At 39.0% G+C, this 19380-nt stretch overlaps 1 protein-coding gene across 1 annotated transcript; it reads left to right on the plus strand.

Moving 5' to 3' along the window:
• The first annotated feature begins 4360 nt into the window (after positions 1-4360).
• LOC148843121 (P34 probable thiol protease-like) lies at positions 4361-6443 on the plus strand. Its single transcript, XM_088958521.1, has 5 exons — positions 4361-4946; positions 5097-5326; positions 5574-5702; positions 5893-6174; positions 6277-6443. Exons 1-4 carry the CDS (start codon positions 4475-4477, stop codon positions 6121-6123), a joined length of 1062 nt encoding a protein of 353 aa, XP_088814647.1. The 5' UTR covers positions 4361-4474; the 3' UTR covers positions 6124-6174; positions 6277-6443.
• Positions 6444-19380: the final 12937 nt, after the last annotated feature.

The raw sequence follows: 19380 nt of genomic DNA on the forward strand, positions 1-19380 counted from the left end.
TAGAGAATGCAATTCATAAAAGAAAACTCAATTCTTTCCTTTAACATTGTAGAGTTTGATATTCAGGTGATATTTAACAATATCAGTTGAATTCTGGCCATTAAGGATGTAGATTTGTTTCACATCACTAAAATTTTTATTTGTTAATGGATATATAAAGAAGAAGAAAGAAAGAAAGAAAGAAATAAAGAAAGAAAAAGAAGCAAAGGGCAATTTGATAATTTTACTACCCATTGTAATGCCTATTAATGGTGTTGGACTAATGACACTTTCTAGAAATTTAGGTATTGTAGTGGCACTTTTCAAAGTATAAATACTAGGGGTGAGCAAGAAAAACCAGCAATTACCTGAATAGACTGGCAAGTATACATATATTTCTATATATTTCTATTTTTTATTATATATTTATATGCTTTATATAAAATATATTATAAATATAAACAATTGAAAAGCCGATGAATTTTGGACGTACTCCACTTTAAAATGACCCAGATTGGATTTGGGCTCCACCTTATATTTATATCTTGGTATTGTTGGATTTGGAATTTTGGGCTTTATGTAAATATGATACTTAATTTCTAGGTTAATGTAAAATGAGGTTTAGGATCAAAATGATTCCGATCGGATGATTTGATTCGGTTCTGGCTATGGCTCTTAAGATGATGGGATAAATGGTGTCAGATTTGGAATTTTGGCTTCTATCATACATTTGGTGTTTGATTTCTAAATTAATGTGAGATGAGGTTTAGGATCAAAATGATCCCGATCATAGGATCTAAATCAGTTATGGCATTGAGTCTTGAGATGAAGGGGTAAATGGTGCCGGTTTTGGGTGACCTTAGTGTTGTCGGATTTGGAATATTAGGCTCTATGTATCTATGGTGTTCGATTTCTAACTGAATGTGAGATGTAGTTTATGAACAATATGACCCTAATTGGACGATTGTGATTAGTTTCATCTTCGGATCTTAAGATGAAGGGGTAAATGGGGTCGTATTTGAGTGACCTTTGTGCCATTGGATTAGGAATTTTGGGCTCTATGTACCTAATGTGTTGGATCCTAAAGTTTAAACTTTTGTGAAATTCAAAAAATGACTCTACTTGGGCTGAAAGGTTAGCTAATGCATGCTTAAAGGCTGAACGGCGCAAAAATGGGATGCCAATATCAAACTTTCTGAATAAGAGCAAAAAATGAGAAATGATTTTTTAATGAAACAAACTTTTGAAATTTGTGATCCTATGCATGTTTCCCGCTATAATGCAATATGCCTGTCACCGGTGCAAGATCGTAGCTGGCTATTGATTTTATTGAGCAATGCATGGGGCAAGATGGTTTGAAAGATGCTAACAAAGCCAATTATAAGGAGAGATTGTCACAATAGCTATAACAATGTTGTGAGGAAAGTGACTGAATGGGCAATGGGTTATTAAATGCACATGATGTCATGGTGAATCACAAAGCCAAGAGCCAGTGCCCACTCATGACAAACAAATATATTTAAGAAAGCTAAAGAAATCAATTAGTTGACCAAGGGACAGGTAAAGTGGGAAGTCTATAATACTCTAATGTGAGATGCTGAAGTAAATGAAAGAAATCCAACAACGGGGATTAAAAGGAAACAAAAAAATAAAAAATAGGAAGAGTAAGAGAGGTGAGGATAGTGGATTACAGCAAATTAAACAGAATTGTTGAAAAGAGTGACAATATGATGATTAAGCAAATCACAACACTTTTAACTTGTTTGCTATATTAATATAAATGTATGAATGTAATGTAACTAATGGAACACCCAATAAAAGAGAAGAATGACTATAACGTGAAAATCTGAATGCTAATCATGTTTTCAACTACAAATGAAAAAGGATCAAAATACATTCAACTAGGGAGTGCAAGCTGTAAAAGAAAACTCAATTATTTCCTTTAACATTGTAGATAAGTTTGCCATTGATTTTTAGAGATTCACATTCAGGTGATGTTTAATAGTATCATTTGAATTTTGTCCATTAAGGATGTAGAATTTTCTCTCATCACTGAAATTTTTAGTTGTTAATGATCAAATAAGAAGATGAAAACAAAAGAAAGAAAAAGAAGCAAAGGGCACTTTGATAATTCTACCACCCATTGCAATAACTATTAATGGTACTGGGCTAATGTGACTTCCTAGAAATTTAGGTATTGTAGTAGAACTTTTGAAAATTTAAGTACTAAAGTGAGACTTGCTCCTAAGTATAGGATACTAAGGGTCTACTAATTGAAGTCTTACATTTGAATGCTTTTGGAATTGTAATAATTACCTTTAGAGGTGTATAGGTGCTGGTGAACTTTTCATAATTCTAAACCTTGAATGTGAATAATGTTGTTCAAAAATCTAAATGTCAAATTCTAGAAAAATGAAAATTGACCATTTCAAGCCTAGAAAAGAGATAGTTTATTTAACTACTTAACAAACTACTTACCAGTTAACTAGATGATAATAGAATAAGAAATAAACATTGGAATTAAGAAAATTTTTATTTTTTCAATATTTTTAAGAAGTTAAACATGAATTTAATTAATATTTAAATAAATAATTGAAAATATTAATTAAGTAAACAAAAAATAATGTATAAATTATCAATTTTTACTTATTCTTATAACTAATAATGAATTAACTACATAATTACATAAAATTAATTAAGTATAATAATAGAAGTACTCAATTATTACAAATTAAATGTAAACATTTAATTTAGTGCTTACATAATGATATTATTCATATTATTATTATTATTATTATTATTATTTTGTTGTTGTTGTTTATTAGGTCACCGTAGCATACATAAAAGGAATAACATTTTAGGGCATTTCCTTAAATATGAGTGAGGATTTTTGCCATTATATATGATGATGCAAATTAACGTTAAGGATAAAAGGGAGTCAAATTCTCTGTATCCCTCCAAAAGTTATTATGAGATAAGACGAATAAGAAGCAAAAGCGAACTGGAAAAAAAAAAAGATATAATATTAACAAATTAAAATCCTTAAATATAGATTCGTTGAGTCATCGAGTGTTAATACCTCAAATACTGGTCAAAATAAGCGGTTATAAAATAAACTTAAAAGGATAATGCGGACTACATTTTCGACATGTACAAGTTAGAAAGGGCTAGTTCAAAAGATAAAGTATTTTAGTGAAGTGAAAGTCTAAACATTGACAACCCATTCTTACTTTAATAGTACTGCTAATGATGCAGCTAACAAGTGATATTGATGCAACATCATCATTGAAATTGATGATGCAACACCATATAAATGATAATGCATGTGGATATTTAATTTGACCAATTTTCTCTATATATCATCATCATTGTATTGATGCTCAATTTACAATTATTACTACTACTACAATGTATAATTTGAAATAATGATAATGATGATATTATCAATAGTCGTAATAATAACAATAATAATAATAATAATTTATATAATCTTATCAAAATCCAAGTAAAATACAAAAGTTATTGAAGTATGGTGGATTATTGGATTTATTGCCATACAACCTTTATATTAAGATCCAAATCTTCTTACAATCTTTAGTTAACAACTAAAAGACATTTTGGTTGAACCACTAGCATTTATATGCCATTTTTAAAACATAGGTTTTGTATCATTAATAATATAGCAATTTTACGAGAAGAAATGGCATGCCCATTAGGACAACATCACTATCACACAGACCCTAGAAGGTTATTTCCTCCTCAGCTTAATGAGAGGCCTTAAGAATAAGCATTACGATGTTGCTCGGGCTTCCTTCACAAATTTATGATAGAGTAACGCTCGGCCATGTGGTCATCGCCTTAATGACCCTAATCTACAATGGTACCCGATGTGCGGACCCATTTCGAAAAGCACAATAGACTCATTTACGGAGGTGTTCAACAATAAGAAGGGACTTGTTACCCAGTTAACTCTATTACGCTTCCTAACGCAGTTAACTGTTGTGGCACTCTTACCACCTCGCCCCTGAGACCACACCCCAAGGCTTCAAATGTCTTTTTTGTGCTTGTAGATTGGACCTTTGGCCTCATCACTTTAGAAGTTTCAACTTTGACCTCACCATTATCTTTAACAGCATCAATTCAAATTATGGGTTATAGATTTTATGAGTGAAATTCTTTTATTGGAAATTAGTGGAATTCAATAGGAAAAAATTCACGGTATAGAATACCACCTCCAACCTTTATATTTTATCAATAAAAAAGATGGAAACTATACAGGTTAAGTAAATTGCCACGTGATTTATGGCCTGAATGGGGCATTATTATTGGTCCCATTAGCTCGTAACATAACCATCAAGTTTATCCAATCCCCTCTCCTCATTCTGGGTTCCTATCTACTACACCCGTTGCTTTATATATAGCAATAGTTTCGATAAGAAAACCAGTCTTCTTTTCTTGGTTGGTTATCATTCTACTTCCACACAAAGGTGCAATAATGGGTGCCATGAAAAATAACTTGATACTTGTATTCTTGGTGTTGTTGTCCCTATTTAGCTTTAATTTAGGCCTTCCTACTCAATACTCCATTTTGGATTATGATCCTGATGAAATAGTCTCAGATGAAGGAATTGCTTTACTCTTCGAGCGATGGATGGAGAAGCATGGCAAGGCTTATGCAAGCTTAGAAGAAAAGGATAGGCGATTCAAGATATTTCAAAGTAAGCTAGCTTACATAATCGATTGGAATTCCAAGCGAGGGCCATCAGATCATATATTGGGACTCACCCAGTTTTCCGATATGAGTTTTGAAGAGTTTAGTGAGACTTATCTCTCAAAAATGAATACTACACAACTCATGTCGGTTGAAGGAATTGAAAAGAGGGTTAAGGGTTCATGCACTCCTCCCTCAACGTTTGATTGGAGAAATCATGGAGCTGTAACCGGGGTTAAAAATCAAGGAACTTGCGGTTAGTATATTCATTTGCATAATGTATATTAAATTTTATTCTTTAAGGGTGCCAGAAATTGCTAACAGTGTTATTGTATTTCATTCCCGTTTTGCTTTTTACTTACACTTCTTCTTAGTTAATTAGTCCTTGATGTATTATTCTTGGCAGGAAGCTGTTGGGCATTCTCGGCAACAGGCGCAATGGAAGGAATAAGCTACATTGTCACCAAAAACCTTAAAAGTCTCTCAGAACAACAACTACTGGATTGTGATCCCAACGGCAGTTGTCACGGAAGTTGGCCATTTAAGGCTTTCGAATGGGTCATCAAAAATGGGGGTATAACTAGTGAGGCCAATTATCCTTACATTGGACGAAAAGGGATTTGCAACAACAATATGGTTAGCTTTCTTTTGAGCCATCTATATTGTTCTTCCTACTGATATTATACTGTTGTGTCAAATACGTATGAGAGACATTAAAAAACAAAAAACCATCACTTTCGTGTTTGATTCTAAAAATCAGGATAAATTTCCTTTTTAAACCAATAACATTATTATTTTATCTTTGTGTGGTTTTTATTTGGCTCATACGTCAAAGAATTATAGACGATATGTTAATAACTCACCTTTCATCTATTTTGGCCAGGTTAAAGTAGCAACAATTAATGGATATAAATGGGTTGCTCAAGATGAAAAATCCATTCTTTGTGCAGTTTTTCAACAACCTGTTAGTGCAGCGATGCTAGCTACACAAGATTTTAGTGTTTACAAGGGAGTAAGTTACTATTGCATTACACGTAATTTGAAGATTTTAATACATAATAAGATGGAGGAAAGCGATAGTACCATAACCTAATATTTACTCTTGCATGCCATTTTCATTATCTTCGCACATAGACTTATTTTTTAAGGAAAACTTTTATTCGATAATAATAATTTAATTAATTACGGTGCTTAACAATCAGGGGATCTACAGAGGACTAAGCTGCCCAACAAACAAACCATCAGAGGTCAATCATGCAGTTTTGATCGTGGGTTATGGGACCTCACCTACTGGCACTGATTATTGGATAATTAAGAACTCATATGGAGTTAACTGGGGCATTTCAGGATATATGCTAATGGAAAGAAACCATAATTTACCATATGGAGTGTGCAACATCAATCGATATGTTCACTATCCCACCAAAAATTAGATTTTGTCTTTCACACCCATCCCGACTGAATTGCTCATGCCTTTGCTGCAGGTTAAGTATGGAGACTGGCTTCTTTTTATTTGATTGGTGTTGTTGCATATTAGTTATTGTTTTTTCACAATTATCATGCTAATATTATGATTTTACTTGTAGGAATGCAATAAATAAAAGAAGCTTCAAAATCACTTCATCACATAGCAGTTCAACGAGGATGTTTGTGTTCATAAAACTGAAGAAAGGCTTGTTGAAGTTGATGTGTAGTAAATAAATATGTGTGGAAGCACTATTTGATAAATCAATAAATATCCTAATGTTAGTAATCTTCTTGTTTCCACAATCTCATAATGGGGGTAAATCAGAAGCAAATGGCCCACAACCTCTCAAATTTTCACTTGCATTTATGGCTATCTTGAGCAAAATGATTGGTTCCATTCCCTAGACCACAACAAAGCTATCAATTGAGTTCAACTGATCTATTTTAATTAAATATGTTTTTACACTATATATATATGTGCATATTTGCATAATAAAAAAGGGAAATCTCCCTAACAGTACCCTAAACTTTGGGGGTTGTGTCAAGTTAGTATCCGAACTTCAAAACTTGTCTCTACATAGGGTTGTCAACGACTCGTGTCTGGGACAAAACCATCTAGAACCGGAACCGACCCAACATGAAATTTAGAGGACCTAGGCCCAGAACCGGACTCGATATTCTGTAAGTTTTGGACACAAAACCAAACCGATTAGTTCTTAGGACGATTGGATCTAACCCGATAGACCCAATTATAACAAATATTTATGTTTCATATATTAAGTATGAAGGGGTAAAAGGTGTCTTATTTGGGTGGTCTTTGTGTTGTTGGATTTAGAATTTTGGGCTCTACGCACCTAATGTGTTGGACCCTAAAGTTTAAACTCAAGTGAATTTCCAAAAATGCCCCTACGAGGGCAAAAAGGTTAGCTAATGCTTGCTTGAAGGTTGAAGCACTACAGTAAGATTTAACGGTGCAAAAATGGGGTGTCTACAATTGGACATAGAGGATGTAGCACAAACATGTTGCATTGGTTCAACTAGGGAATGCAAGTCGTAAAAGAAAGCTCAATTCTTTCCTTTAACATTGTAGATAAGTTTGCCATTGATTTATAGAGTTTGTCATTCAAGTGATATTTAATAGTATCAGTTGAATTTTGTCCATTAAGGATGTAGATTTTTCTCTCATCACTAAAACTTTTACTTGTTAATGATCAAATAAGGAGATGAAGAAGAAAAGAAAGAAAAAAAAGCAAAGGGCACTTTGGTAATTCTATTACCCATTGCAATAACTATTAATGGTTGGTACTAGGCTAATGCAACTTCCTAGAAATTTAGGTATTGTAGTAGAATTTTTTAAAATTTAAGTACTAAAGTGAGACTACCCCCTAAGTATAGGATATTAAGGGTCTATTCATTTACATCAAAGTCTCACATTTGAATGCTTTTGGAATTGTAATAATTACTTAGGTGTATTGGTGCTGGTGAACTTTTCTCAGTTCTAAACATTGAATGTAAAGAATGTTGTTCAAATATCAAATGTCAAATTCTAAAAAATGACAATTGACCATTTCAACCTTCGAAAAGAGATAGTTTATTTAACTACTTAACAAACTAATTAATCAACAAAATGATAATAGAATAAGAAATAAATATTGGAATCAATAAAAATTATGATTTTTTTCAATATTTTTAAGAAATTAAACATGAATTAATTAATTAATATTTAATATATATAATTAGAAAATATTAATTAAGTAAATTACAAATAGTTAATAATTAATAAATTATCTATTTTTACCTATTCTTATAATTAATTCTGAATTAACTACATAATTACATACAATTAATTTAGTAAGATATTAGTACTCAATTAATAGAAATTAATAATTAAAAAATAATTTAGTGTACACATAAAGCTCACACTATTAATTAAAAATGTAAATAGTTATTAATAATTGATAATCATTTATTAATTAATTAATAATAAAACTAATAAATTAATAGTAATTAAATAATTAAAACTCACACTTATTATATTAATAATAATAATAATAATAATAATAATAATAATTATTATTATTATTATTATTATTATTATTATTATTATTATTATTATTATTATTATTATTATTATTATTATTATCATTATGGTCTAAGGACAACATTGTAATTTCACTCCCAAGCTGAGGGTTGGTTGAAGAGTCCAAGGTCTGTAGATCATGCATGAGGAGAGAGAGAGAGAGAGAGAGAGGGAGAGAGAACATCAGAGGCCCCGGGTGCTAACCCGAGGTGGAGACTCCGATGGTTAAGTTAGTATGGGTGAAACACTAGGTGGACGAGGTCTAAGGTGAGAACGCTCAAACGAGGCCACAAGGGAAACTGGAGACTTCTTGGTAATCTTGAGTCTAGATGCTTACCTTGGGGAGGTTGCCCCCTATTTATACTTGAGGCCACTTGGAGATAGGTGGGCTCGGACAGTCAAGATGCGTTTCGGCCTCGAGGAGTGCGACCATTCGAGGCCACCACGTGCAGCCACACCATTGGTTCTGGGCCGCCCGCCCTCATTGGGTCTGCCCTAAACGCCGTTGCCTATTGCATACATGCATGGTATTGGTTTGGACCATGTGTGCCTACATCATTTTCCCCCACTCTCAAGGCCGTGGTGGAGGTTTGAGCTGAGGACCTCGGCTTCGGTCAAAGAGAGTGCGTCATCCATACTGTGGTGGCATCGATTTGCTTTTCCTTCTTCCCTATGTGGGACGACATGGAGGCTTCTTCTACCTAGAGGTTTCGGCCTTGGCCACGAGTAAAAGGAGCGCTTGCCCCCTATCTTGCTTCTTACTGATGTCGAGGTGAGTCTTTCTGAGGCACCGCCCCCGGCTAGGCCTTGAACTTGAAACCTTGAAATTGAATAATCAAGGCTCGTGTATTTTCTGTTATTTATTAGAACTTGCAAATTTATCATTTCCTTCCAGGTTAGAAGTCTTCATCACAATGACAATGTCTCAATGGAAAACAAGTAGGATTTAAGGGGAACCATGGATATATGTCTTGCTTCAATGGAGAACTTCGTAAAACATCCCATCTTATTTTTTCCAGTATGTTACAGTTTAGGGTTTCATTTGAAAATTTAAAGAATAATAAAGAGAAAAAATGTCTTTTATTGATTCCATTAATCTTAACGGCATCATATAAAGAATAATAAAGAGAAAAAAAGTTCTATTAAAAATCCTAGAAGGTGTAAGTATTAATCAACAACCTCAAGGGAGGTTTAAGTCTTTTACCCTTTTTGTTACTATACATTTCATTCTCGCTACAATAGTAGCTAGTCCTGTAAAATAACACAGTCACCATTACAATCAATCACACTACTGGATGACACATAATGCATGCATATTTAAGAGCTAAGCCTCACAATTATTGGCATATATATGACTTGTGGAATAGTAATTTGAATAAAGAGATTGTAGATGGGTTCAACCATGGTTTTAAAAAATGATTCCGAAAGGGAACCATTCTGGCCATTGATTTCTGGGTTGATGATTCGACTGTTTGATTCGAATGGATAGTCCGTTTTGACAATAAAAAATTAAAATAATTAAATGGGTCGGTGGTTCGATGTTTTAACCGCCCAAGTCAACGAATCATTAACTGATTCAACAGTTTTTGGCCAATGACTAGATTTGAGATAAAATAGAACCGATTGCCAAGACAGTTCCTAGGCTTAACGGTCTGCCATCCGGGTCAACGGAAGTTCAAAAACCTTGGATTCAACTACAAACTTTACTCAAGTGGAGGAGCGGCTGCCTTAAAAATTTGAATTAAAAAAAATATCCTAAACGTACGTAATTCAGTATTGAGTCATAGAAGACTTTTTGAGTTCATTTCAAGAAACCCTAAAATGACTTCATTGATCATTCCATTGTTTACTTATAACCAGAAATAAATTCATTAATCCTTAGATGACTGTCAACTTGTGCTCTGATTAAGATGTAAAGAAAAATCACAATGAAATCATTTCATTTTAATAAGACACGTGAACAGGCCACAACAACATAAGGTACCAAAGAGAAATGTCGAAACCCTAGATTCAACGTATTGAGGAGATCTACACCACTTCATGGAATGTGTCCTCATTACTTCAAAACGTTGATTTGTAAGCTTGTTAATTCCCCTTTGTTGTGGCTTTAAGGCCCCGTTTGAGAGTACTTATTTTTAAGTATTTATCGAAAAAATGCTTATTTTAGGCTAAGACTAAATAAGTTTTTATTCCAGGAAATAAGCCTATTTTGAATAAGGTCAAACGTTTGATTTTTTTTCAAACAAAAAGAGAACACTTATTATGCTTTTCGCTCATTTTGGCCCACCACATAATTTTCAAAATATCTATATTACATTATTACCCCATTTGAAAAATGCACTTTTTACCAAATACGTACAAGAGCTTATTAGGATATGCACTTGTTTATCCAATAAGCACCCCCAAACGAACATAAAATAGTATTAGGAAAAGAGAAATGTGATTTGAAAGAGAAAACTGAAAAATAGGAACAAGGGAAATGTATAAATTCAAAAAAGACATGATACTAGAAAAGCTTTGATCAATCACAATCCCAACCATGAATTTTGATGAAAAACCATGTGATCGGTTACCACTTTTATGATGTTCATTGGTTGATCACAAGATTTTCTGTTATTATGTCTTTCCGGAATCATAGTCGAACCCATGAACCAAAATGTCATACCATCTCAAAGTTAAGCATTTTCTGATGTTCAAAGTGTGGTTGTCGAGACTGGTTGGAGATCCAAATGGAGTGTGATTCTTGCCATATAATTCCATGTTTTATCACCTTCCCTAAGGCTATGTTTGGTTTGAAGGAAAAAGTAGGGAAAAGAAAGAAAAAGAAAAACCTTTACAAATCTAATATAGTTTTTCCTGCATTTCCTTTCCTTTCCCTACCTTTTTCTTCAAACCAAACATAGCCTAATTGTCTGTTATTGTTACGAGATGGGCCAAAATTGATTATTTTATCTGCAACAAAAATGTATTTCTTGTTTTAATCCTTGAGCTTAACTTACAATAAGCTAGGCTAAGAATAGATGGTTGGTTGGTAAGAGAATGAGAACTCAACTGGGATATGCTTTGCAAATAGGGCTTGACATGAGGACCCACATATGGTCCTTCAAGCACTGCACTTCAACAGTCACATGCATGGTCAGGACCACCTCTGAATGGTCACAACCATAGCTCAAGCCTAAACATATGTATGTATGCTTAAGTGTTTATTGGATAAATAAGCACTTAAGAGTTTTTGGTAAAAAGTGATTCTTTTAAATGTAGCATAGGTATTTTAAAAGTTACATGACAGGTCAAGACAGTCAGAAACACAATAAGCATTTTTTTCAAAATACTGCTTGAAAAAAAAAAGCCAAAATAATTAGCCATATTTGAGCTTATTTCCTAAAAAAAACATAATTTGAACTTATTTCCCAAACACATACAAATGTTTATTGGTGTGGTTCCGGTCTAAAATAAGTGATTAATGCACATGAGAACATGTCTCCATGAATTTTATGAAAATATATATTTTCTTTTTATCCAAATAAATGCAATAAAAATCCATGATTGAAAACATCCAAGTCATATTTATTTTTCTTGCAAACAGATCCTTTTAGGTAAGACGCATTAAATGTTGGATTCCGACATTCAACTCTAACGTACCCCAGCCACATGTTTATAAGCTGTGCTTAATTATAATGTCTGCCTACCAACCTCCCGGTACCAGACCTGACGAAACCTAGGTCCTGACCATCTGCCCTCATGTGGGTCTGGTTAATTATAGCTTATTGGAACTATTGCGTTTCTTGATCAAAGAGGATTGAACTAGTTGATCTGGGTGAATTGACTCGTCTTACTTTGGGAAAATCTATGATATATACCAGAAAAACATGATACAGGAAAGGATTTGATCAATCAAAGCTATATGAATTTTGATGAAAACTCACTTAATTAATCATCATTTATATGATTGTTTTTAAAACCGATCCATTGACTGAATCGGTCAGGGGTCCAGTTACCGGTCGAACAGTCAGATCGTTCGAATTGAACGCTCAGATCATTCTGACAAAAAAATCAAAAAAAATCAAAAAAATAAAAAATGGTCAAAACCGTTTGAATGGTTCGAATGGTTAATCGCCCGTTCAGCGGTTTGTTGATTAAAATCAATGGTTTGGGGGGGAAATTCAGTTTTTGGGGAAAACGGAACCGTTCACATGACCGTATCCCAGTTTTTTCGATCCAACCATCCAATCTGGTCCGGTTTTGAAAACCATGATCTATATGATCCAGTTTATTGGTTATAAGGTTTTCCCATATCATGTCTTTTTCAGCATCATAGTCAAATTTTCTTTGATGGTAAACTTCTGTAGGGAAGAAAACAAGCCCAAAAAAAGTCGAGAAAAGTATATTGCAGTCCAATCCAAAATTCTGAAATTACAGCCTTTATAGTCTATTAATAGCCCCCTATAAACTGCATCCTGCCCGTGAATTTAGCATCAATCTACTGTCAGGATTCTTCCCCATTACGGTGGGGCTAAGAATTCTGAGCTGGGCTGATAAATCATTCTCCCAAAAAGTCTAATCATAAGCATGTAAGAAAGTCAAGAGAGGGTCAAAGATGTCGAATCATCATCAGACACGTGGTCAGCCAATGTTCACCAGAAAATCCACCGGACAAGCCACATTCTTATGTAGGCTGGGGTGGTACATAGGTTGAAGGATGGGGAAGGGGGACACTCCATGTGACAGTGTATCAGAGCACATATGAAGGTTTCATTACTGAGATGGTTGAAGGGACAAAGCAGAAGAAATGGGGATGGAGACCTACCCCTTGCTTTGTAGCTAAAAGAGATATAACTTTAATTTGTTGTTTGGCTAGGAAGATTTGAGATTTCTGTATGTGTAAAAGTTATTGAACCAGTGTGGATAGGTATTACTTGTTTGTATGTAAGCATGAAGACAGAAGACAGCTTTGACAAAGCTAGTAATGTTTATAGAGGATGTGTGACGATCGACACCATTCATCTGGGGTTTGTCTCAGAAGACTCAAATTGATTGACTTCACGAGTTCATGACTAAGAGAGATCATGTAACTGTCATATATGTATCACATGTCACAAAGTTTTTTAGTCAAAAGTCTAAATAGGGTTTTGAAATATTACTTCATGGATTACTCCTTTACTTGAAGTCACTCATTGTGTATTGATTGATTCATTTATGCAAATTTTCAACCCAACCCAACCATTAATTGGTGAATTGGGTTGTATCCATTTAGTTTCGGGTCTGGTGGGTTGGGTAATCCAAACAAGGGAGAGACCTAATGGTATGAGTGGGTTGGGTCATGAATATCCAACGGATAACCCTGTTAGTCTTTGTAAATTTCGATAGGCACATTCTCTTCTCTCCTCGTCCGTCTTCTCCAATAGACAAAAAATCTTTTAGGGTTTTCTTTGCAAACACTACTGTTTGTAAGCTCAAAAAACAACAAATCAAAATCAGTCTGAAACCTGTATCATCATTGATGTTCATGAAAGTGACCAAATCCATGATGCCATGGTAAATGAAAATGAAGATAATGGTATTGGTAGCTGATGAAGGAAGATTTGGCCTGACCTCGTAATTAAGCAACACGTGGCAAAGGCAGTAGCTCGGCATAACAACGCGCCCAAGGCGCGAGCACCAAAGGGAGGAACCAGCGGTCCGAGCTACCTACCAGTGGTCCGAACTCCCTACCAGCAGTCCGAACTCCCTACTAGGAGCCCGAACTCGCCCTTAGGCCCCGAGCCAAGCACAAAGGGCAATAACCCGAATTGGCCTGCCCCATGGCAGTTCGGGACACACCTCTATCCGAACTCAAGACTTCACCTTGCTCACCACTCCAGCACTTCGCCTCCAGGACGCCGAACTGAACAACCGTACCATGTCTGACACCGAGGAAGTTTGTATCCAAGGGCGGCGCACCTGACTGACTTGGGATCTGATGCTTGACAGTCGCACTTCAAACGGCTACCTACCACCGCCATCTCCAGTTACAGAGACAGCTCCAACAAGGAGCAGTAGCGGTTCTGTCCCAGCAGAAGGGATGACACCCGAACTGGCAGAAGCACAGAAGTAATCATACCCGACCTGACAGAAGCCTCAAAGTGAGTGTGCGAAGAGGTTATAAAAGGCCCCCTACCCCCAACAACAAGGTATGTGAGCTTTGCACCATCTGGTTTTATCTTGCCTTTGAGAGAATACTAACTTGAGCTTCGGAGCAATCTCACCGGATTCCCCCTGGAGTTCCCTCATCTTCTCCGTTTCAGGCTCCCCGTTGCTCCAATCAGAGACAAGGTCATTGACAGTTAGGACCGCAAGGATTGTGCACCATCAATTGGCACCATCTGTGGGAACGCTTCTAAAAGCCTCCCTCTAAAACTCTCATAACCTCATCTTCTTCCAAAAAACTCCAACACCCATGGCTTCTTCCAGCAATGCCGGATGTGGCACAGAAACGAACACCACCAGGGAACAACTCCAAGTCTCCATGGTGTGCATCGGACAGTTCACCATCCCCCTTCCGGTGGATGGGATCCCCAGCTTGAATGTGCCACAAGCAGTGCCGCCCCTAAACCTTCTACCCTGAACATCCCTCTTCCACTCCCTATCGAAACAACTTTCGCTGAACCAACTGCTATCCCACTAGCAACCCACCAGAACCAGTTGGATGACCTAATGCAATGCATGCGGGCAATGCAAGCCCAAATGCAACAATTCCAGCAGCACCAAGTACTACACCACCTCTCTCAACACCATTATCAGTAGCAGTTCCCTTAACTACCTCTGAACCAGTCACTGCTTCCACCTCGACACCCTGTTCCGAAGCCGGTTAAGGCCTCCCCTTAAGTTGGACGCCCTCACCGAGGAGAAGCATCCCAACTCCAGAACCCCCCTAATAGCCAGGCCTTATCCCCAGGCCGAAAGGAAAGGAAAATCACCCCCGCTTCGCAGCTCGTAGGTGGGTCGGGAGCCTCGCTCGCAAAGTCAGCACCTCGGCGCTCCAAGCCTAAGTTCCCGCTCACGGAGAACCAGTTCAGCACCCTAGCAGCAGACTACCAACACTCCAGGCCCATCGAGCTCGACAACACAGAGGCCAGCAGTGCCAGTACCAGGCCCGCTCAACAACGAAGGCGCCGAACTGCCACCCGTGTCCTGCCCGAGCTCAGAGGTAAGGAAGAGACGAGCTCGGACGAGGTAAAAGCTGCCCCAATTCTCTCAGTTCCTTCCCCCCTTGCATCAGAACTCCTGGCAGTCCCCATGCCCAGAGTCTTCAAGCTCCCACCTTTGGACAAGTATGATGGGTCCTTTGACCCGAACGACCACATCGATGCTTTCTAGTCCCAAATGCACCTCGCTAGGGCATGTGTGTGGCCTTCACCACCACCTTCAGGGGGGTGGCCCGCACCTAGTACAGGAACCTAGTCCCCGGGTCAATAAGAAGTTGGACCCAGTTTGTGCAGGTCTTCACCGCACACTTCGTTACCAGCAAGCGAAGCCCCAGAACCGAGGAAAGCATCTTCAGAGTAGTCCAAAGGGAAGGAGAATCCATTCGGGGCTACATCAAGCGGTTCAATGAAGCATGCTTGCAGATACCGTGATTAAACCCCACAGTACAGCTCGCAGCGGCCAAGAGAAGGGTAACGCACAAGGAGTTCAAATGGCACATGGTAGCCAGCTAGCCCGCGGCTGTGGCCGAATTCCTCAAGCTCGCGGACAAGTTCATGAGAACAGAGGAAGAAATCAACCAAAAAACCGAAGGCGATGTCAAAAAAAGAAAAAGAGAAAGTGAGCCCTCCAACCCAGGCAATAGAAGAAACCAGGCCCGGGACGTGAAGCCAAGCCAATCATCCCGAGCTCCCTTAGTAATTCGGACGAATTACAAGCCGTTAAACACAAGGCAAACCAAGATCTTGATGACGATCAAGGGCGCCCCATACGTAAAGTGGCCACCTCGCCTAAAGAGTAATCCAAACGAGAGAAACAAAAATTTGTACTGTAGTTTTCATAGAGATCACGGTCATAGTACCGAACAGTGTAATAATCTCCGAGACGAGATAGAGGGACTCATCCGTCGCGGATACTTGAAAAATTTTGTACAGCATAATGATAATAATAATAAGGCTGGTCGGCAAGGAGAGAACGGAAAGGATGCCCCCGAATCCAGTAGCAGACCGGCCAAAGCGTTGCAGCGACAGCCTCCAGAAGAAAGGCCAGTTCGGGGAACCATCCATGTGATAGTGGGAGGTTCGGTGGTAGTAGGGTGTACTTCGGCAGCAGCCTGGACGTTAGTTCGCGAGGCAACCCGAGAAGAACAGAACCCTCCAAAGAGGCCGAAGACAGAAGAAACGATCTTTTTTCAGGAAGACGACGCACGAGGTGTCCATTACCCCCACGATGACGCGCTTGTCATAAAACTAAAGATCAGCGACTTCGAAGTCAGGCGCGTACTTGTGGATTTAGGTAGTTCGTCGGATATCCTCTTCAAGTCGGCATTTGACCAGCTATAGTTGCAGAGAAGCGAGCTGAAGCCCACAAATACTCCTTTGGTGGGCTTCAGCGGAGAGGAAGTTAGGCCCCTCGAGAAGATAACAGTACCTGTGGAAGTCGGCACATGGCCTTGCGCAGTCAGACTCAACCACGATTTCCTGGTGGTCGCGACTCCCTCCCCATACAATGCCATAATAGGGCGGCCAATTACGCATATTCTGCGAGTAGTGGTCTCCACCTACTATCTGGCAATGAAGTTCCCCATAGACTTCGGTGTGGGGGTAGCACGGGGCGACCAGCTTGAGTCTCGCAAGTGTTATGTTGCAGCCCTGAAGGGAAAAACCAAAGCAGCCGATGACCTCGAACTGGAGCAGCCTACGGAACAGGGCGAGGGATGAGCTTCGCCAACAGAGAAAACGGTCGCGATCACGACCTCAGCTACAAATCTGGCTCAAATGCTACAGATCGGTGCTTTCGTCAAGGAGCCTCTATGAACCAAACTAGTGACTTTCTTACTTCAAAATTTAGATATTTTTGCATGGTCCGCGGTCGATATGCCCGGTATTGACCCTGGCCATATAACTCACAAACTTAACACTGACCCTGAAGTCAGACTCATTAGACAAAAGAAACGCAACTTAGCCCCAGAGTGCTGGAGGGCGGTTGACGAGGAGGTCGAAAAGCTCCTCGCAGCGGACTTCATAAGGAAAGTTCATTACCCGAGCTGGGTAGCCAATCCAGTACTGGTGAAAAAGGCAAACGGAAAGTGGCGCATGTGCATCGACTACACCGACCTAAACCGAGCTTGCCCAAAAGACTACTTCCCCCTCCCCCGAATTGACTGCCTAGTGGACGCAACCTCGGGACATGAGTTGCTAAGCTTCTTGGATGCCTACTCAGGCTACAACCAAATCAGGATGGACCAGTTCGATGAGGAAAAAACTAGCTTCATAACCGAGTTCGGCCTATACTGCTACAAGGTCATGCCCTTCGGGCTGAAGAATGCTGGGGCGACCTTCCAAAGACTTGTAAATCAAGATGCAGTTCTCACAGGAATTAATACAAGACTTAGATTCTGTCTAACAAATTCTGCATCAATTTAGTATGAAACTGAACCCCAACAAGTGTGTCTTCGGTGTCACCTCGGGTAAGTTCCTAGGGTACATTGTCAACCAGCACGGTATTGAGGCCAACTCGGACAAGATAAAGGCCATCCTAGATATGAGACCACCCCGAAAAGTAAAAGAGGTTAAGAGGCTAAACGGCCGCATAGCCGCTCTGAGTCGCTTCAAGTCCAAATCGGCAGACCGCTGCCTGCCTTTCTTTAAGGCAATCAAAGGCAAAGGGTTCGAATGGACCTGAGACTGCCAGCTCGCGTCTGACGAGCTAAAGAGCTATCTCACCACTGTGCCAACCTTAGCTAGGCCCGAGGAGGGTGAGGTCTTAGAACTGTACCTCTCGGCGAGCGACGAGGTGGTCAGTTCGGTACTAATAAAGGAAATAGATCGGGTCCAGCGGCCCGTCTATTATATTAGTAAAGTTCTGTGGGGAGCAGAGACGAGATACCCGCAAATAGAAAAGCTAGCATACACATTGGTAATTGCAGCTCGAAAACTCCACCCATACTTCTAGGCTCACACCGTCATCGTCTTTACTAACAAACCTCTGTGGCAAGTCTTACTCAAGCCCAAGGTTTCCGATCGACTGACGAAGTGGGTCATCGAGCTCAGCGAGTACAACCTCTAGTACAAGCCATAAACTGCCATTAAGGCCCAAGCCTTAGTAGATTTCATCGCCAAGTGCACAATCAGCCTCGAAGCCCCTGGTTCGGTTGAATCCAAGATCCCCAGTTCGGGTGAACCCGGAGCTCTCAAGCCAATAGAGTCTGAACCCTGTGAAGTAGCAGCTAGTGTGGCATATCTCCTGGTTAGGCCAAGCGCGAACTGGGATGAGGAGCCTTGGATCCTTCACGTGCTGTCCCTGTTAGCCAGCACGAGTCACAACACCATGAGAACTATGTACATAGAGGACTTACCTCGGCCTAGCATTCTTGGTGGGGCAGAGGAGGTCGCTCCCGTCATTGAAGCAGAGCCGAGCTGGATCGACCCACTCGCAAGCTTCTTGCTAGATGGAACCCTCCCTACGGACCGCAATGCAGCCAAGAGGGTGCAGCGCCATGCAGCCAAATACGTCATAATAAACGAACGGTTGTACCAACGGTCCTATATGCTCCCCTACCTGCGTTGCTTGCGACCTGCCGAAGTCGAGCTCGTACTCCGCGACACTCATGAAGGACTGTGTGTCAGACACCTGGGAGGCAGAGCCCTCGCCCAAAAGACACTTCAACAAGGATACTACCTTGCCAGCCCGTGGCCCTTTGCGCAATGGGGCATCGACCTTCTGGGGTCATTCTCATCAGCAACAGGTGGGAGAAGGTTCCTACTGGTGGCAGTAAATTACTTCACAAAATGGATAGAAGCTGAACCTCTGGCAACAATTATAGCCCAAAACATACAGAATTTCTTTTGGAAGAGCATAGTATGTCGCTTTGGGCTACCTCGGGTACTAATCTCTGACAATGGCAAACAGTTTGAGGATATTGAGTTCCAAGAATGGTGCCAAAATATGGGAATTCGTC

Source organism: Nelumbo lutea, chromosome 8, assembly GCF_056320005.1.
Source record: "Nelumbo lutea isolate HS-2025 chromosome 8, American lotus-T2T, whole genome shotgun sequence".
NCBI lineage: Eukaryota > Viridiplantae > Streptophyta > Magnoliopsida > Proteales > Nelumbonaceae > Nelumbo > Nelumbo lutea.